General features: G+C 42.0%; 1 protein-coding gene across 1 annotated transcript in view; it reads right to left on the minus strand.

Moving 5' to 3' along the window:
• Nucleotides 1-1,750: 1,750 nt before the first annotated feature.
• LOC115369737 (target of Nesh-SH3-like) overlaps nt 1,751-19,488 on the minus strand; it is a 55,221-nt gene continuing 37,483 nt past the window's right edge. The window contains 14 exon segments of the mRNA XM_030066406.1: nt 1,751-1,902; nt 2,786-2,908; nt 3,146-3,304; nt 3,685-3,714; nt 5,070-5,149; nt 9,328-9,433; nt 9,708-9,917; nt 10,363-10,452; nt 10,962-11,087; nt 11,993-12,058; nt 13,912-14,087; nt 15,733-15,815; nt 17,224-17,702; nt 18,634-18,714. Coding sequence (XP_029922266.1) covers nt 1,787-1,902; nt 2,786-2,908; nt 3,146-3,304; nt 3,685-3,714; nt 5,070-5,149; nt 9,328-9,433; nt 9,708-9,917; nt 10,363-10,452; nt 10,962-11,087; nt 11,993-12,058; nt 13,912-14,087; nt 15,733-15,815; nt 17,224-17,702; nt 18,634-18,714 — 1,925 coding nt within the window. The 3' untranslated portion in view covers nt 1,751-1,786.

The following is a 19,488-nucleotide window of genomic DNA, read 5'->3' on the forward strand; positions in this document are numbered from 1 at the left end:
AACCAACAACAGAACACAGCGACAGAACAGCCTCGTTCTCCTTCAGACCAAAGGACTGAACCTCTTTGTTTTTTTTTTTTGTTTTGTTTTTTTTTCCTTCTGTCCAAGTGCTCCTCCTCGACACATGAATACAATCAGGGCTGCAGCTGAGGCTAAAGGCACAGTTCACTGTTTTTGCACCACAGCGTATCAAGAGAAAACAATGCCCTTCATCGCTTTATTGTTCATCCCTCATAAAGCCCTCTGTAATAAAGCGATAATAGTTTGGTGTGAGAGGGTCGGCGGCAGGGTTAGTTCCCCGCCCTGCTGGGCTGCAACGCCGCGCGGTTACAGTAAAGAAAGGCCACATGAGGGAAACTGCATCTGCAAAAATGTATTGAAAAAATACATTCTCTCCATATACATATAAATACATTTTTGTTGTGCAAATTGCAAGTGTAGAAGCCTCTGGCCTTGCGGCTGGTCTGCATGGAGGGCGAAGCTCGCCTGGGTACGACACGCTCGCTGCACACTTCTGCTTCATTTATTTACATGTGGGGCTTTTATTTTGGCGGCCTGTTGGTTTTTGCTGTGTGGCTGAAATGTGAAATGAAACGAGTCGCTATTTTTTGGTTTTCTAGAGAATGTGCTTTTCATTTGGAACAGCGGACGTGACGTCCTGAACCCTCTGAAACCTGTCAGCCCCGGCTCTGGCTTTTATTTTGGTTGGTTTGAACCCCTGAACTGAATTCCCTGTGTTTCTTCCCAAGATTTGAAGAAGGCACCGCTGCGGCAAATGAAGATGCCATTTTTTTCTTTTTGGAAAGTGGTACATTATCTACAAAAACAAACAAAAAATAACATAACATTTTCAAAATTAAAAAAAATATATATAATAAAAACTATAAAAAATATCAGAAACATATATAATAAAAAAATAAAATGAAATTAAATCATATATATGTCATTTCATATTTTTTTATTATTATTTTTTATTAGATACCCTACACTAAAACAGTTTTTTCCAGAGCAAAAGTAAGACTAAGAGTTTCAGTTTTATACGGTTTTTGTATTTATAATGTTTTCACGAGAATTTTTCCAACACCCAAAAAAAAAAAAAAAAAAAAAAGCATCATCATCAGCCGAAGTCAGGTTTTTTACAAATATATATTTTTTGCAGAAACAAAGGGAAGTTCAGGATGGCATTTTGCTCAGCATGTCGCTCTGCAGATGCACTAAAAAAAAAAAAATCCACTTTTAATATTTTAAAGCAGAGAGCAGCAGCCGGAGCGCGACTCGGGGACAGTGGAGGAACAGCAGAAGCGTTGCATCACATCCCAAAATCCTGCACCTCACGCCTTGCGGGCCTCATGAAGGAAATATGATCAAAAGACTTCTGATAAATAACATCACACAAGTTATGAAAATAGTATTCCAGGGAGCCAGCTTCCCATTATTTAAACACAAAAAATATATCTGGTGTGAGTCTGCTAGCCCACACGGCACAGAGGAACAAAACCTCCACGAAGCTTCCTACTCTTTTCTCGGTAACTTCAGCCTTGTTGCTTGATAAATAGTAAAAGATGAGGCATGTTTGCTATTACGTATAAAAAAAAAACATTAAAAAATGCTCTCTTGTTACAAATTCCCTGACACAGTATGTCCTGTACATGTTTTTACAGCACTGGGTTGGGAGGAACAGGGCAGTGGGACGGCCGGCAGGGTGGAGGAGCCCCCTCTTCCTGTCGTCATCCCGGCCTGTGCGACTTTCTCCGTGCGGGCTTCTCCGAGGACGACTCCGGGGGTCCTACCATTTGCCGGGGATGGGCGTTCCACATTCGTACCATGAGACGTAGCTGATGTGGGAGTGCGCCCCTATCTGGCCGAAGTAGACGGGCTCCTGCCGCATGGCTCTGTAGAAACCTGGACAACAAGGTGAGAATCAAACAAGGCTCATTTAGGATAAAGCCGCCTCCCAATCAGAAATCTGTTTGTCTAATGCTTTTGTCTGATGCTCATGACTTATATAATGTTTCAGTGCTGAAACTAAATGAACAAAATCAAATTACCACTCCATCTCTGACCAAATACCTCGACAGCAATACTGCCACGATACTGAAGGGATACTGAGTTGTTGTTTTCATAGGATTAAGTCATTAATCACAACTAAAGAATGAACTGCATCCCCTTAAAACCAGGAAAAGACAACAGCTCTGCCATGTTAACATATAACGATATATCATCTTATATCACAATATGAATATAGCCATGATATTTGTCTAAGAAGAATTGCGATTGTTCAAGTCTGTCAGATTAAGAGGTTCCGTGTCGGACTGACTTGGAAAAAAATATTTTTTTCTGCAAAATCTTTCCTTCACATTTGTTTTGCATGCTTTAAATATGATGTTCAAAGTGTTTGTAGTGTTAAGTCACATCAGAGTTAGACTGATGAAGACTTAGCCTATTGTTTAAGTTTATTTTCATGAAAATGACCAAATAAAAAGATAATGCCCATGTAAGAATATATGATGACAAACGCCGTCACACACCAGCTTTTATCAGAATTTTTAATTCTGCGACAGTATCAAACTGTGAGCCCAGTGCCAATAAAAATCATGAACAGAGCAAATCACAAAAATATCGGTTTCAGCTTTCAAAAACCTGCACTGGTCATTGATTCTTTCCTGTTTGTGCAATGTCTAGCCCAGATTTTTTCAGGCTCGTCCTCTGATCACATCAGACTGAAGCTGTTGCGTTTGTCTCCTGGATTAAATAAAGGTTAAATGAGATGAAAGATGTCATGTACCTGGTCTCGCGGGCAGCTGGTCGGCTCTCAGCTGCCGTCCTGTCTTTCCGTCCAGGAAAGAGTCGACGAACTGACAGTGATCCTCCCCGAAGCCGGTCTGATCTCCGATGTTGTAGAATTTACCTGCAGGAGGAAAACGAACAGTGAGGCATCCGGTTATCGAATAGAAACAGAAACTGAAACTGAAAGGAGTTACGCTGCAGCTTGTAAATGTGATAACAGGCAACCACTGGCATGGAAATGTGATTTTGAGAATTTGAGATGCTTACAAGGTTTAAGTGGATTAATAAGGACACATTTACAGGGACAGAAGAATGAACAGTCCTTCATTCTGCAGTCACATGGGCTGGATGCACTCACCGTTGAGCGAGTCGCTCAGGTAAATCTTGTACCTGAGGGAGTTGCACAGCTGGACGCCGACAAACTTGCGGTACCAGGTTCTCTTCACGTACTGTTTGCCGTTGCAGTCGGAGTACGAGTCTGTCTTGAAGGGGAACTGCGTCCAGATGGCATCTTTTCCTGCAGTCACAGGGAGACAGGAGGTCACTCATTCATTCACTCACTCACTCACTCATTCACTTGATACAAAATCTCAGCTGTTTGTCTAGACAGTTGCAAGGTGGGTGCAGTTATTTTGGGCGGCCAGGATTCCTTCAGTAAAAAACTAAACAGGTGACATCTGTTGGATGGTCTATTGAAATTTCAAATGGGAAAATCAATGGAGAACATAATATGAGACGCCACGGCTCCGCCCACTTTCTCAGCTCCTCTTGAACATTTTCACTTTATGAACTAACAGCCATGACTGATGACAAAACTAAAAAAAAAAAAAATACAATCAAAATTCAGCAGAACTAAAAGCTGTATGCAGATGACGCTGTGGTGTTTATGAGTCTTACCTGAGACATTCTCGCTCACCCGTGGGTCCGCTAGAAAGAGAGGGAGAACGAGTTTAAGTATGCTGCAGGTTTGCAACCATCATCATCATCATCATCATCATCATCATCATCAGTGCAATCGGAGGATGAATGCATAATGTTATATTGCCTAACACCTCATCCACACATATGGCAATGCGAGTGATACGAGGTGAAGTCACGTCACGCCGCTGTCTTTTGTTTGCAAATCCAAAGGTTTTCCTTGCAGCTGAATCTTGTGGGCGGGACTTATGCTGAAAGATGTAAAACACGTCTCTACTGGCCAATCTCGACTGGAGTCACAGCTTCACATCCACATTTATAATCCAGTAATCCAGCCACCGTTAACAGTATAGAACCAATCTGATCCACTATCCAGAAGGTGGCGCTAATACTATTACATTATAACTGTGGATGTTGCCAAGCTGACGCTCAAGTTGAGACTGGCCAATAGAGACGTGTCTTACATCTTTCAGCGTAGGTCCCGCCAACTAGAGTCAGCTCAACAGAAAGCAAAATTTTTGGATTTTGCATTTTATTCACAAATTTATTTTACTTACAATAAAACAATTTTTTGATTGCCTTGTTGATAGTTTTCCTCTCAAATCTATTTTTGATTGTAAATCTATTCTTTGCATAACAAAGAAACCAAACCAAACCAAATGAATCCATAACCAATCAGCATTTAGACAAAATGCTTTCAACAAAAAAATGTTGTGAGTATCTCCAACTTTCTTAAATGATTTAATAAAATTTGGATATGGGACTCTAAATCGTCCCATCAAACCAGGGCCGGCCCGTGGCATATGCAGTACAGGCAAATGCTAAGGGCGCAATCTGCTGGAGGGGCGCCCCTAGCGGCCAGACTCCACTGATTTTTTTTGTTTGTTGCATTGTTTGGCTGTTCACTTGCTCACATCACTTCCTGTGATGATTAACAGTTTGACAGCAGTTCAATAATAATTTACATACCAGTTAATTACTAATTCAATTTCTTCCAAACAACTCTCCTTCATCCAGCCCCTCCCTCCCTCTCTGACACAGCATGTATACGTGGATGTCAGTTTGTTCGACAGTGTCCTGGTTACACAAGAGAGGCCTGTAAAAACTGGAGGACTTCATAAAGACTGTTCATTAAGGCTTTTTTTTTGTTTGTTTTTTCTTTTTTTTAACAGGCAGCTGCTCTTTAAACTCAACTGGAGTCCATGTTTTATATAACACCATGGTCTGTCGGGGCGGGGGTGGGTAAACAGGACTCCTCTACACTTTCCAGCTGACAGATTTTCAATGTGGCTAGAAATTTATTCCACATTTTTATACCACATTTGTAAGTGAGTTGAACGTGACTCCGGAGGCTCATGCTGTACCTGACTCTGTGCTGAAGGACACCGGCTCGCTGGGAGGACCCTCACCCAGCTCGTTCTTCGGCTTCACCTTGAACTCGTAGCTATACGAAACAGATGATAACACAGCATGAGTTTCTTTTGCTTTGTCCCCTTCAAAAACAGCTTGTGAGAAAGAAGAAACAGAAACAAATCAAGGTACGTTTCGTTTGACAGTGCTACATGTAGATTCTGCACAGTTGTTAGTGCTGCAGCTTTGAGAAATACGCACCATAAACAAATGAAAGCATTGCCAAGAAGATTTGCAATGTTTTCTATGTGACTACTCTCTCACCTACTACTCTCAGCGTGACTGGATAAAATATCATCTACAGGAGCTGCATTTGGGAGCACCACAAGGTTCCATCTTGGGACCGCTTGTATTCAGTGCAACATAGGTGATAACCCTAACTCTGAAAATACACCAGGCATGGACACAGCGCCTCACACTGGCGGGGTGGAGCAGATTTTTTGCACATCATTTCACTTTGTAATGTCTGGTAGGAGTCCGTCTGAGGCTGCTGGACTTTCTGCATAATCTTGAAGACGATATCAAGAAGCTTGCTAATAAAATTTCTCTTTGTCATCACCGAGTAAAAACACAGATTTAGACCTTCAAAATGTAGCTGAAAGCAAGTTCTCAAGTACTGCAATGCTAAATTTGGCAATAATATACTGTATTTTAAGCACCACCAGTCATATTTTAAGCCCCTAAAAATAATCTGATCTTCAATATTACATAAGTCGTTTTCTCCATGAAAATGCATCCTGTAGCACCTTAAAACAAACAATCCCCGCCCCCAACCCTGCTCTGAGCTCTGTTCACACAACCAGGAAGCCCCGCCCTGCGTCGCTCATCAAAATTGTGCCGTATTTCTAACGGCAATCTAATCTAATCTAATCTAATCTAAACAGGTAAAAAAATGATTTTTTTCAGCGACTCTCTTAGTTACACGGATATTGCTCATGTGAAACAGCCATTAGGGGACATAAACATTAGAAAAACACATTTTTGAGTGGAAGGGGACTTTAGAACTGATGCACGCAGCACCTTTGAACCAAGTTGTAGCCAGGGTCAGAAGAGAGATAGAAGAGAGACGAGAAGCAGAGCTCGAGGATTAAGGAACAGCTGAAATATCAACATCAGATGAGCTCAGCGGGCAGGACCTAATCCCCCCACCCCCGTCCTGAGCTCCATTTCCTGTTGTGTCCCGCTGTCAACAAATCATTTTCGCAGAGTTTCCTGCCTCAGCATCAAACCGGACGCAGCGGGGAATCTTGTTCTCTGGTTCAGGCCTTGCTGTTCCCTCTGCCTCTCCGCTCGGACGAAACATGATCTGACTTTTGGTTCCCCACACGGGACAGGAAGCAGAACCCACGCTCTCAACCCTCGCCTCTTAAAAAACAAAACAAGACAAGTCCTCCAAGATCAGGACAGTGGATGTTTATGTTGTCGCACGTGAAGTTTCAGGTGGGGCCGTCCTGAGGTAAAAAAAAAAAACTTTTATTGTGAATAGATCAAAGTAGATAAACAACCTGAACCCTCTGAACAAAACTCACTTTTTTTCATTTTTGGGGTAATTGAAATTTTGTGGCCATTTTTTGGCTAATTTTCAAGTAATTTTCTTGTAACTTTGCCCTAATTTCTTGCCTTTCTTTGCTCATCACCCTTTTTTTCTCATGTTTCTGAAAGAAATCAAGTGACTCTTGAGGTTCCAAAGGGTTAAATGCTCATGAAAAGCAGCTAAAGTCAAGAAATCTGACCATGATCCAGCACCACTGACATTTGTCCCAGTAAGTCCTTGTTAATTAGCTAGTTGCCCTTTCACCTAATGGTTTTGAAAGAAACCAAGTGAATGTGAAAGGGTTGAATGCTTGTGAAAAGCCTTTTACAAGCAGTTAAACACAAGAAATCTGACACTGATCTGACATTTAAATATATATATATATATATATATATATATATATATATATATATATATATATTTTTTTTTTTTTTTTTTTACTAAAAAATAGAGTACTCTTGCAGATTTTGTTGTTTTGCGTTTTTTTTTGTTTGTTTGTTTGTTTTTTTACTGTTGCCCCAGTAATTTTTTTGTTAACTTGCTCACTGCCTTTTTGTGCCTGTTTCCGACAGAGACCAGGTGAATTTGCTCGTGTTTCAAAGGGTTAAATGGATGACTGGTTGTGGAGGCCCTACATCGAGGAAAGTTGGGCAGTTGGTGCCTCGCAGGCCTGACGGTTCTGTCTTGGGGGCTGAATCGGTCACGAAAAGTCCCATGGTGCTGTGCATGACCGTGCAAATGTTTAACACAAGCAGCAGCAGCAGCAACAGCCGGCCACCGCCATGCAGCCGAGCGCGTTCAGGTTCTGATGAGATGTCCAGGCGGCCTCGCCCCGTGCCAGAGGGCCTCCATCCACAGAAAGAGCTGCTTCATTTTCAGCCGCCTGCCTTAACGGCAAATACTTCTGCCATATTCAGGCTCATTAAAACCCCAGCGAGCGTAGCAGAGCGCCGCTGCAGAGGAACCGCAGGCCAAGCTGGATTGTGTAAGCGGTGGCGGTGGCGGCGGCGGCCGTGGCGTGTTTGGACAGCTGAGTGTGTTTGAGCAGGCGTTTGGTTTAAGAGCGCAGCACGTGTTCAGAAATATTTAATGAGCGCCGGTGCGTCTTCAGGGCTCTGTATAGAAATTAATTAAAAACAAGAGCTGATCTGGGCTGCACGAGGGAAAAAATCCCTATCTTTTGAATTGCCTCTTAAAACTCATTTTTATAGACTTGCTTTTATGTAATGAACCTTTTTTTAAAGAAAAAATCCTTTTTATGATGTTCGCTTTGTTTGTATACTTGTTACCTCGTTTTTTATTGGATTTGCTGTTGAATTTGTTTTTGTTTATGCTTTGCACGGTGCCGTGCAAATGAAGTGCCAGACAAATAAAGATTATCACTGGCATCGCTCTGAAGCGCCCTCAGATCCACCTCAGCTTCTGCTGCCTCCTCTGTGGCGTTTCTAATGAAGCAAAAATCATATTAATAATAAAAAATTAGGACGTGATTTTTGAGTTGTAGAGCCTGGTCATGTGACCTGCCCAGACAGTCCCAATTGGTCCTCCAGCTCTCAGCAGCTGATCTGAAGACAGGAAGAGGCTTGGAGACGCAGAAAAACCCAAAATGAAGCCGAGTTTAAAAACTCTTTTCATGTGTTTTTTGACTGTTTTGTGATCTTAACTTCAGTTTGTATGTTGTGACTTCAGGTCTGTTTCTATCCACTTCATTTTTGTCAGGTTTTAGTTCTTGTTCTCTGCTGTGAGTTGCACCGCGCTGCAGTCAGCTGCATCAAATCAGCCGTATCAATAAAAACTGATTGACTGAAACTGATTGGAAACACCTGATCAGAGCTGATCTGCTGTGCTCGAGCTCGGCCTCGAGGACTTTTCTGTGTTGGACTTGAGTGTTGTCCTCATTTTGACTCTGATTTGTCTTGGTTTTGGTTTCCCACCTAACAGAAAGTTTCCTCAGATAAATAGATCTCCGCCTGGTTTGGCTTGTTCCTCTCTCCTGCTCGACAGACGGCTGCAGGGAGTCACGCTGCTCAAGGGTCAAGTGAAACCTCCTGCAGATACAAGATCTATGTTCATCTCTTGATCCAGAGGAAATGATCAACCGATTATCAGTCCCGGCTGATTATCAGGGCTGATATTCTGAATTTTTCAATAACAGGTGGTAACTTTGATGGACATGACGGTTGATATGAAAACCAGTCAGACTCCGCCTCTCTGTCTGACAGACAGCAGAACAGAAGTGAGTGGATTTATGTTCAGTTTTACAGAAAGACAAAAAGCCTGAACGCAGCCTGAAGCTGCATTTAATTTTTGTTCTTTTTTGCAAAATTTCAGATAAATATCTTGTTATTTTTTTCTGGCATTTGGCAATTTTAAATTTTTTTTTTCTTTGTCAATTTTATATTACTAATACTGCTAATGAGACATTTGAGGGCAAGATTTGTCTTCCTGACGCTGTAAATTTTGACACTGCAGATGACTATCGGCCCTGAATATCAGTTATCGGTCTCCAGGATTACTAATGATCTGCATCGGTTTTGAAAAATCAATCTAAGATTCGCTGCGTGTTTTCTTGGTCTCGACTGCGTCTGGTCTCGCAGCCGACTCGGACTCGGCAGCAGTGCCACAGGAAAGCCACGTCGGTCAGACCGAGGTGGTGCTGAGGCGTAAATCAAGCGCACCTGCTCTCGGGTTTGAGGTTCTCCACGGCGGTGTGCGTCTGGTTGGTGGTCAGGATGGAAACCTGCTCGCCGTCTGGCCCCTTGGCGGTGGAGATGACCTCGTACTCTGCAGAGACGACATGACAGCATGATCGATACGTCACAGGAACATGGTGCTGATCAATAATCAATAACCAGCAGTGATGATCCCCAAACATAGACAGTGATCAGCACCGCAAGATGTGGCACTGGTCAGGCCGCCGCTCAGCCAATCAGAGAGCGGAACTGAACCTGACTGTGGTGTAATATCTCAGTTTGGAGTGCAGCACTTTTATTTTGAAGTGTCTCCAGGAGCTTCTCACACCTCCCGGCTCTCCTCTCTGAAGCCGGCGTTCTCTTACCGGTGGTGTCGTTGTCGGTTTTCTCCCAGTCCAGGATGATGAAGGAGGGGCATCCCTCCACTGTCACCACGGTGAGGTTGGAGGGCGGGTTTTTGGGCGGCGCCGTCACGTTGGCCTCGCCGGGTTCGTCCTCGGGGAAGTAGTTGAGCGATGAGGTGATGGAACACGGCTCGTCTGGCTTCTTCCCGGTTTTGTAGACGACGTGTGGTGCTGGGAGGGGGGGGGATCATGGGCAGGTGAGCAAGGCACTAACTTGACAATTCAAACCAGAAACTGATAACAAATCCTTTTTAAAAAAAAAAAAAAAAACTCTTTTGCCTTATTGCCGTTTATTAACTTGAATATCAAACATTATAAATACAGAACATCATATTGTGATTCCAACGTCACATAACTAATTATATTTATCAGCTGAGGTCAAAGGGGTTTTAAACCTCCAGAATATTATAATTCTAATAAAAACTGTGAGGAAACTTCTCGTTGACGATCTAAATAGCTCTTTAAACCCAACATAACTCATGACTGATTTTAGATAAATTAATATTTTAATTCTCCATCCTGCTGCGACTAAACCAGTGGTTCCTGATGTGCACTGAGAGGAACTTGAGATATTTTGACAATGTTATTATTTAAGAAGTGTATTTTTTTTCCTTACCCACGTAGCGCTTCTTGCCCATCACGTCAACGTCGGAGGTCGGCTGCGATTTGAACAAGTCCGACTCCTCCCAGTGCTCGAACTGTTCAGCTGAATACAGAAAAAAACCAAAACAAGTCAGATACCAGGAATAAACTTAAAATATACAAGCTCACTATGGAGCTGAGACGCTGGCTTCTGGAGGAAAACTTCATTTTACTCACATGGCATCGCATTATTAGCCCTAATATTAGTTATTTAATTAACACTGGTAGACTCACCATGAGCTTTAACTTCGTACATAAAATAAAACGTTCCTGTAGACGCTGTCAGTCACCCTTTTTGTTCTTTTAGACCAAATAATTTCAGAGTTTTTGTATGGAGATCATGTTTTTATGTCTGTTTTAAGCAAGTCGGTTTGTTTTTAAAGTTTAAAAAATGACTTTATGATGGGACTTTTGGGAGAAAATGAGTGGAAATTCGACCTTAATTCAGCCTCTGTGGTGTGAAGCTCAGACATTCAAAGACGTCTGAGCAAATCTTTTCGAGGTTCGGTTCCGGTGATCACAGAGAGAAACCGGACTAGCGGAACCGAGCAGACGCAGAACCGGTTCTCGTACCGTTCTCCTCCGGTGCGGCGGACGTGGTCGTTTTACGCTCCTGCTTGGCCGGCTTGGCGGTCGCTGGCGGGAAGTGGGACTTGAGGACGGGCAGCTTGTCAGTCTGCTTCAGGTTGTTCAGCTTGTCTGCAGTAGACGATCACACACACACACACACACACACACAGATATTTTATTATTCAACCATATCCATATCTGCTCACTCCCAGATGCCCAACTTTTACCGGCCACTCGGATTTTTTTCTACTTCTTTTTAATAATTACATTTTATTGTTATGGCCAAATGACATGAGGTCCTTAAATGCTTAAATTGTTTTTAAATTGAAATTTATTTAATCACAAGAAATCTGATGTTGATCCAGCATCACTTATCTGATGGTTACATTTAATTAATAAATATATCATTTTAATAACTGCTTTCTTGTAATGTTAAAAAATACTTTATGCTAATTTTAGGTCATTTTTTGCAAGTTTTCTGTTTTTTTTTTTTTTGCACGTTTTTGCTAATTTGTTCATGCCCTTTTTCCCGATGTTTGCGATAAAAATGAAGTGAATTCTCTCAGGTTTCAAAGGGTTAATTGCTTCCAGGTTTTTGTCTCCATCACAAATGAATGTGATTGGCTCTTTTCTGAAACATAAACTCAGTAATCATCGGCAAAACGTCACATTTTGTCCCCCCCCTCCCCATCCTTTCACCACCTGGCATTAGATAATCTTCTTTTCTGGTGTGTTTCTATTTTATTTTCATTGTTTGCTGTTTCTGTAGCTGCAGAACTTTTCATTTAACCACCAATGTGTCAGATTGATTTTTTTTTTTTTTATCTGCTTGGCCCTCCAAATATTTGGCGTTTGACGGCTGGTGGCTGCTAATTTGCCACTTCATCTACGAGGGAAACTTTCTCCTCAAAGGCAAATCAACACACGAAAACAGTGCTCACACTGCCAGCATGGGGGTTTTATTCAGGGCAGATTCAGAAACATTATATTCTGTTAAAATTAGGCATTTTTCAGGAAGACTCTTGAGTTCTTACCCATTTCCCCTGGCTTCCCCACCAAGTTGGGTTTTTTGTTGACGATGGAGGGGCGAGCTGGGGATCCTGGAACATACAGCACAGCAAAGCGGCAGTAAAAACACAGGTTGGCATCTTAACTACCTGTTTAAAAGACCTTTCTTTTTTTCTGATATAATAACCCTTAACATGCCACTTCTAGTTTTAGGCCGCTCTTTATCTGCGACTTCAGTCGGTTCAGCTACAATAATGTCATCTCGAAGATCACTAAGAAAGACGATACGACACATCTGAGAGAGGATTCCAATGTGTTTTCACAAATTAAAGGGTATGCTTAATGGAAAACAGTGGAACACTCCTTTAACCACAGTGACAACAATGGAAAATTCCTTTCATAATATTTTTTTTGAAGCGGCACAGCGTAGTACGATGTGCAGAAATTGCTCTGCTGTAAATGACTTTCAGATATGTCATGTATGTGGACAGTACCTCTCTAAATAAGGCAAAGACCTCAGTTTAAAGAGCTCCTTTGGCTTTGTTTTCTTGGTGGGCACTCTCTAATGCTCTGGAAAATCTACTTTTTTTTTCTTCTACTTGAACGAGAACTTGATACCCATCTCCAAATGCCAAACAAACCTGAAAACATGAAACAATCCCATGTAATTCCATGAGGTCTTATATGTGCCCCTAAAAAAAAAAAATAACTACCAAGACCGAAGTGCAAAACCTGCAGCCAATTATGCCCCCCTTCTCATTTGAGAAGCAGCCAAATTCTTCACAATCAGGGAATTGATCCAGTTCCAGCGCTAAATAGAATAAATGCAAAGCCAGAACATGAAAGATGATGAAGTCCTGAATCATTTTAGTTCGTAACATGAAACAACACAGGCACATTCCTCTCAATCAGTTACATGTAAATAGCTATGATGGTGGTAGTGGTGGTGGGGGGGTGGGGGGGGTTAAGCTGCCAGTTTGCCTGTAGCATGCAGCTTTTGTTGAATTTTCTTATTCCCTGAGATGTGGTTCGTTTAAAATCAAACATACTGGACATCAAAATCTCCATTGTTTTCTTGGCTAAGATGGATATTATTCAAGAAAGCCCTTCCGCACAGAAAGCTTTCTCTGTCAGCTGTGAATGTTGTTTTGTAACCTGTATCCTGAGCATGAAAATCATAATTCCAAAGCGTGCATGCAAGACAACATGGACCCTGATGTGGAAACTGCACTGAAATCGATCTTGCCTGGAAAATGCCGTAAGATCACAGCGTTTCAAGCAACGCCCTGTGATCGCAGCGTGAGGCAAAATGAAATGAAGGCTGCTATGATTTTTTTTTTTTTTTTTTCACAGCAAACAGCGGTTTCCACATTTGGAGGAGGACTTGTCGATGCACGCCATGCCGTCTTGACCGCGTGAGGTTTCTCTAAACACTGGCATCTCTGCAGCAATGCACAGCAGTCTGAAGCTCTGAAGCTCATCCTTCTTAGAAAGTCAATGCTTGCAATCAAGCAAGAAGCAAAGGCTTAAGCACGTGGACCCTGGACAGGAAAAAAGACTAAAATAACTCCAACGGTCCAATCCAAACGCCAGGTTCGTCACAGGGCAAAGCTAATAAGGAACAGTTTGTTCTTCAGATTTCTGTGGTGAGAAAAAGCGCAAAGCTGGGCATTGGCGCACGCCAAAATGAGGTTCTGAAAAGTAAGCTAACGATCAGAGGAGCGCATACTTTCCGAGTGGAAAGTATTTCCACAGGCTCCACCGAAGCCTTTTGGCCAAAGGTGCCAGTTATGACGACCATTTTTGGGCCCGCTCAAGATTTGATTTTGGACATTTAACATGGCCACATCATGCAGTTTTGGCGGTCGAGCAACTGAAGCGCCAGTCAGCACATGGTGTGGGCGAGTTTTGGGTGCAGACAGGCTAGAATCATGCCGTTACCAACCATAAAACCGCTCCTCAGTGGTGGGCCCTGATCGACCGAACACACCGGGGAACTCGGCTTTCTTGTCCTCCAGCAATGAGTTGTTCACTGCAGCAGGAAAAGCATCAGGATTAAAACTGCTGTCTGTCCTCTGCAACCATGAGTTCTCTAGCAACCATTTCAACATCAGCTTGACCCTGAAGGCGACAGTGATAAAATCTGTTTAACTATGACTCCTTGAGCATTCCACTGTTTTGCATCGTCACCTCATGACGTCATCGACTCTACCTTGACTTTTTTTTTTTTTGCACATACAACAGGAAACAGACCCAACATGGAAAATGGATGAAAATGATGGAGATGGACACCGAAAAACCCAAACCAGCTCATGCTCACTGCACAGGACAAACATGCAGGTCATGCATCAAATAAATCCAACAAAAGACTAAATCTCCCCTCTACACATCTTACACATGAGTAACTGTCACACTGTATTTACAGAGAAAATGACTTAAGAATGGTAACAGTTCTCAACTCAAGAACAAGCAACGTTATTACATCGAAAACATATACAACAAATAAAATGCATGCAGGCTCTGATGGGCTGGATTTACACAGTGCAACTGGCTGCAAACAGAAACCTTGGATCTCCAGGACGCAGCTTCTCTTTCTAGTTAGCTCAGGGGTTTTCAAAACTTCTTCATGCTCCAGAGCCTCAAGTTCACACTGATTAATGTGAAAATGTACTGTTTAGATGCCACACTTGAACAGATTCAAAGTTTGTTTGTTTGAAAATCAAAAGTAATGCATGGCAAAAAGTCATGCATCAATAATAAAGATGTAAAGTTTTAATAATTTTATTTCCAAAGTGGCCCTCTTTCTAGTGAATTAAATCATCGTGAAATTAAACTTCCTGGAGGCCCATGAATGACCCTTGGGGGACGCCAGACCACACTTCAGCTAGCTAGCTGATTTCTCAGTTCATCCAATTAATTTTGAAAAGATTTCATAAATCCAAAGGATTGTAGAGTGTTCTTAACCCGTAGAGGAGCAGGTGAATCATGGTTTTCAGATACGTGGTTTTTAGATACGTGGTTTTCACCCAACAAAAGTTTGACCACTGCTGTGCCACCGAGCGACAGCCCAATTCTTGACTTTTACTGAAATGTCAAACTGCACTCAAGTTGCAGCGTGTGAAGCCAGCCGTAGGATTTCAGGTTCTTCCCTATCTTCCTCAAAATGGCTAATACTTTTATGTTTAATATTTTCATGGAATTAAAACAGATGATTGGATGTTAACGGAGACAGTGAAGTAGTTTCTGCAGCCCAGCATCCAGAGAGCCCCACGAGGCTCGCAGAAGGCCTCTGAAACTGCCTCAGTTTCTGCAAGAACGTAAACCAACCACAGCGAAAGAAAACCCAAACAGCTAAAATCCCCCGCTGCCACCACATGGCACACACACACACACACACACACACACACACACACAGATGATCTGCTGGACTCGTGTAACTACTCAAATAATCAAGATCCGCTCCGACAGCCACTTGATTATTTGAAGCAGAACTCGCCAGAAGCTTTGTGGAAATCTGCCACAGCGGTGAATCTGCAGAAGCCTGACTCAAGACACATGGCAACACGGAAGAACAGACTGACAGATGGATGGATGGATGGAGGGATGGAAGGATGGATGGATCACACATTATAAACACAATGGATGGAGAGAACGACACCAACATGAGCTACAGTGGAGATGGAGATGCTGCAAAAGCGACCAGGTTAATGATGGGGGAGGAGCGCACAAGACAGACGAGGTGTGTGTTACCCAGTGGAGGCCTGACCAGAGGGCTGGCTTAGGCAGGGCAGCGCCCCCTGGCTGCTGGCGGTTACTGCGGGGAGAAGACTCAGCGTTACCGACTGAACCCTGCAGACGATCAACCATTTAAGTCTGTGCTGTGGGCATTTCAGAGCAGTGGCTGTCAAAGTGGAGGCCTGGGGACCCTCAGGGGTCCTCAAAGGCTGTCTGGGGGGTCCTCAGCAAAATGAGGATTAGAGATCCGATCCAGCATCACTGATCTGACCTTTAAATACATCATTTAATAATTATAATTGAAGTTTTTCATGTAATTAAATATATATCTATATATATATATATATATATATATATATATATCATATATATATATATATACATAATATATATATATACGTGTATATATATATTAGTGTGTATATATATATATGTGTATATATATATATATATATATATTATAGGTATTTTCTTGTAAATTACAAAATATATATTTTGTTGCTTTTTTCTTTTTTCTTTTATTTCTTTTTTTCTTTTACATTTTTTTTTTAAGCAATTTTCTTTTAACTTTTTTTCTAATTTCTGTCCAATATCTGGTCATTTCTTGCTAATTTACTTATCACTCTTTTCCCAATACTTTTACAAAGAAACTGAGCAATTTGCTAAGAAAAATTTGATTACCAAATTCACAAAATATCACTGGAACATTAGTCAAACATTTTTTTAAAAAAAAGGGGGAAAAATAAGGGGGGAAAGAAAATTTGCAAAAACAATCATAATACAACAGTATTTATAATTATTAAAATTATGTATTTAAAGGTCAGATTCAGTGTTGCTGCATTAGACTTCTTGTGTTTAAATGCTTTTGTGGGAAAAATATTTTGATGGTTTGACTTGTTTCCACTGTCTATCAACTTTCACACGTGGCAGCCGTGCGTTTTCTTCAAAACTACAGAACTTTATTTTGAAAGGTTCTAGGTTCCAGAGACGCCAAACATGAGGATTTCCTGGGAATGTGTCTAAAATGATGCAGAGATCTTTTCCGTTGATGTGATTTCTGGAAACAAGAGAAACCATCTCACCTCTCTGACAGATAACTGCACTTGTTTTAAGGGAATCAGGCAAACATTTCAAGCCGCAAAACTGAATTTAAAGAATTATTTTGCCGTATGACGAGGAGTGGTAATGTGTCATCTCTAAACTTGCTGTCTTCATATAATGAAGCATAAAAACCGACTTATATGGTTGTTCAGCTGAAAGGTTCACTATCACAGGCACAAACTGGATCTGAGGGCTCGCAAATGAGCAAAAACGAAGGGAAAAAAACAACAAAGTATTAAACTTACAACATCTTAAATAAATGTGAGAGTCAGTGAGATGTGAGCCGCTGTGGAAATGGAAACTCCTTTGGCCTGTTTTAGTATTTTCTTTTTTGTGGTTCCCTTTGAAATTAAATGATCTTAAGTGGCGGAGCGAATCAGTGGAGACACGACCAGGATGTAGGAGAAGGTCAACACCAAACCAGTCCAAAGGCTGAGCGTCGGCGGCTTCGCTCGGTGGTGGAGATGTGACAGACACCCGTGACCAAATTGTAAGCCGAGAGCCGATGGGGTCTGTCAGAGCGTGACGGATCACGCTGTGAAACCACCGCCGCACATGTCAAATCTGCGCTCGACATTCGGGCTTGATTTGGATTAACTGGAGGGGAGCGGCGGGAAAGTGTCCAAAAAAAATTAAGATAATGTGAGAAGTTTGAGAAGAGGCAAAAGGTTGTGGAGGAGAATGGAGGAGGGGGTTGGGGTGTTCGGTTACCCCCTGATGTCCCGGTGCTCAGGGATGAGTTACTGGCTCTAGAGGAAGAGTAGGGCTGTCTGAAGCCGTTAGAGAAGGGAAAGAGGGGGTTCTCGCTGTCGGCCTCATGGATCTGGAAAACCGTGGTAGCGGCGGGGCCATAGGGCCTCAGCGGCAACGACGAAGGGAGATTTCTTTTGCTGCCTTGACCTAGAAGATCAAAAAAAAAAAAAAAAAAAAAAAAAAACAACGGCAGGTACCTTGGTTACCATTAGCATCTCATGTCTGTCTCAGGTGGTGAGCAGCAGCCCTGAACAGTGAGGTTAGTGATGGACGACTCAGCTAGAATCACCCTCTAAAAACCAGGAGCCCACAGGAGGCCTTTTAATTTGAAATGGATTATTTAACCCACCCAACAGAATTCATTTTATTTCTTTCGAAATATACATTTTAAAAATCACTACTTTGCCCCTTTTTTTTTTTTTTTTTTTTTTTTTTTTGGAGAATGTAGAATGTTGGGAAAAAAATCCAAACACTAATCCTAATCCAAAAATAAAATAGCAACAAAACAATTTTTTACAGGACAAAGTAGGGTTAAATAAAACTTAAACAAAAAACCTCCCGCCCCACGGCTCATGGTTCAGAGGGTTAAACCTGATGCTTCTTATTTTTGTTTCTGCTCCAAGCACACAGGAGATTTCATTTATTTGCCACATGGTCAAATGGACGGTTAGATGTCATTAGCATCGATGGACTGCGTGTAGAAATGAACTTCATGACAGTCTAAGGCTCTTTAAGCGCTCACAATCTTGGGAAATGACAGTCATATAAGCCAGTGATGAGTTTTGGTAGCGGGACGCAACCATGACTGTAAGATTGTGCGCGGCATGCAGAACATCGCCGGCCATGTGGGATGAAATGTTTAGAGGTGCAATAACAGGACGACCCGCTCCACGCCGCGGGCGGGTCGACACTCCTGTGGACAAAACAAAGTGCCTTTTAACTGGATGGCGATCGGAAGCTGCATGGGGAACAACAAGATGGTGACCGCAGACATGGAGTACAGCAGACAGACAGAGGGGAAGCAACACCGGCTTTGACACACAAAGCATGGCCATTCCTTTGATGAGGTCATCATTACCCAGGTTGTTAATATTTTTGGCTCTCTCATTGGCCAAAACTGATCTCAGCAGGGACGATCCATCCTGTGGTTTGCTGAAAGCTGCGTGGGAAAGAGAATGGTTAACACGAGAAAGCCCAGTGGATTTTTTGGATTTAAAAGAAACCTGGAAAGATGGCGTACATATAATTAAAACATATACTTCCTTGCAAGGTTTTTAAAAATCTTACAGGACTTGTTTGCACATAAAAAAGGCAATTAAAAAGAATTCTTAAATAAATAACAAAAGCTGAGATACTGCAGTTGTAAAATTCAAAACACCAGTCAACTGGCAGCTGCTGAGCCTTTAAACTGCTCACTCTTTGCAGATGACACTGTATTTTTGTTGATGCCGTAAAGAGCGCCAGTAGGAGTTAAGCCACAGGAACAGATCTCAAACTCCTATATCAAGGGAAATATTTTTGAAACTTGATTCTGACCCTCCTTAATATTTTACAGACACTTTGTAACCCACAAACAGCAAACTGCAATCTTCCAAACATCACCGTTATCACGCACTTTGCAAAAAGTGGGAACAAATGAAAAGGAACAATAAGTACTGAAAGCTTGGAAGTTGGAAATTACCAGAGGGGTTATGAGCGCCTTGGGCTGAGTCCCACCCCTGAAGCGAGTTGCCGTAATTACAACTTACACTTCTTGTGTCATTGGTTTAATCTTCACAGGACTTGTTTGCACATAAAAAGGCAATTAAAAGGAATTCTAAAATAAGTAAGGAAAGTTGAGATACTGCAGTCATAAAAAGTGAAAAACACCAGTCAACTGGCAGCTGCCAAGCCTTTAAACTGCTCACTGTTTGCAAATGACACTGTTATTTTC

The sequence above is a fragment of the Myripristis murdjan genome, chromosome 2 (assembly GCF_902150065.1).
Source record: "Myripristis murdjan chromosome 2, fMyrMur1.1, whole genome shotgun sequence".
NCBI lineage: Eukaryota > Metazoa > Chordata > Actinopteri > Holocentriformes > Holocentridae > Myripristis > Myripristis murdjan.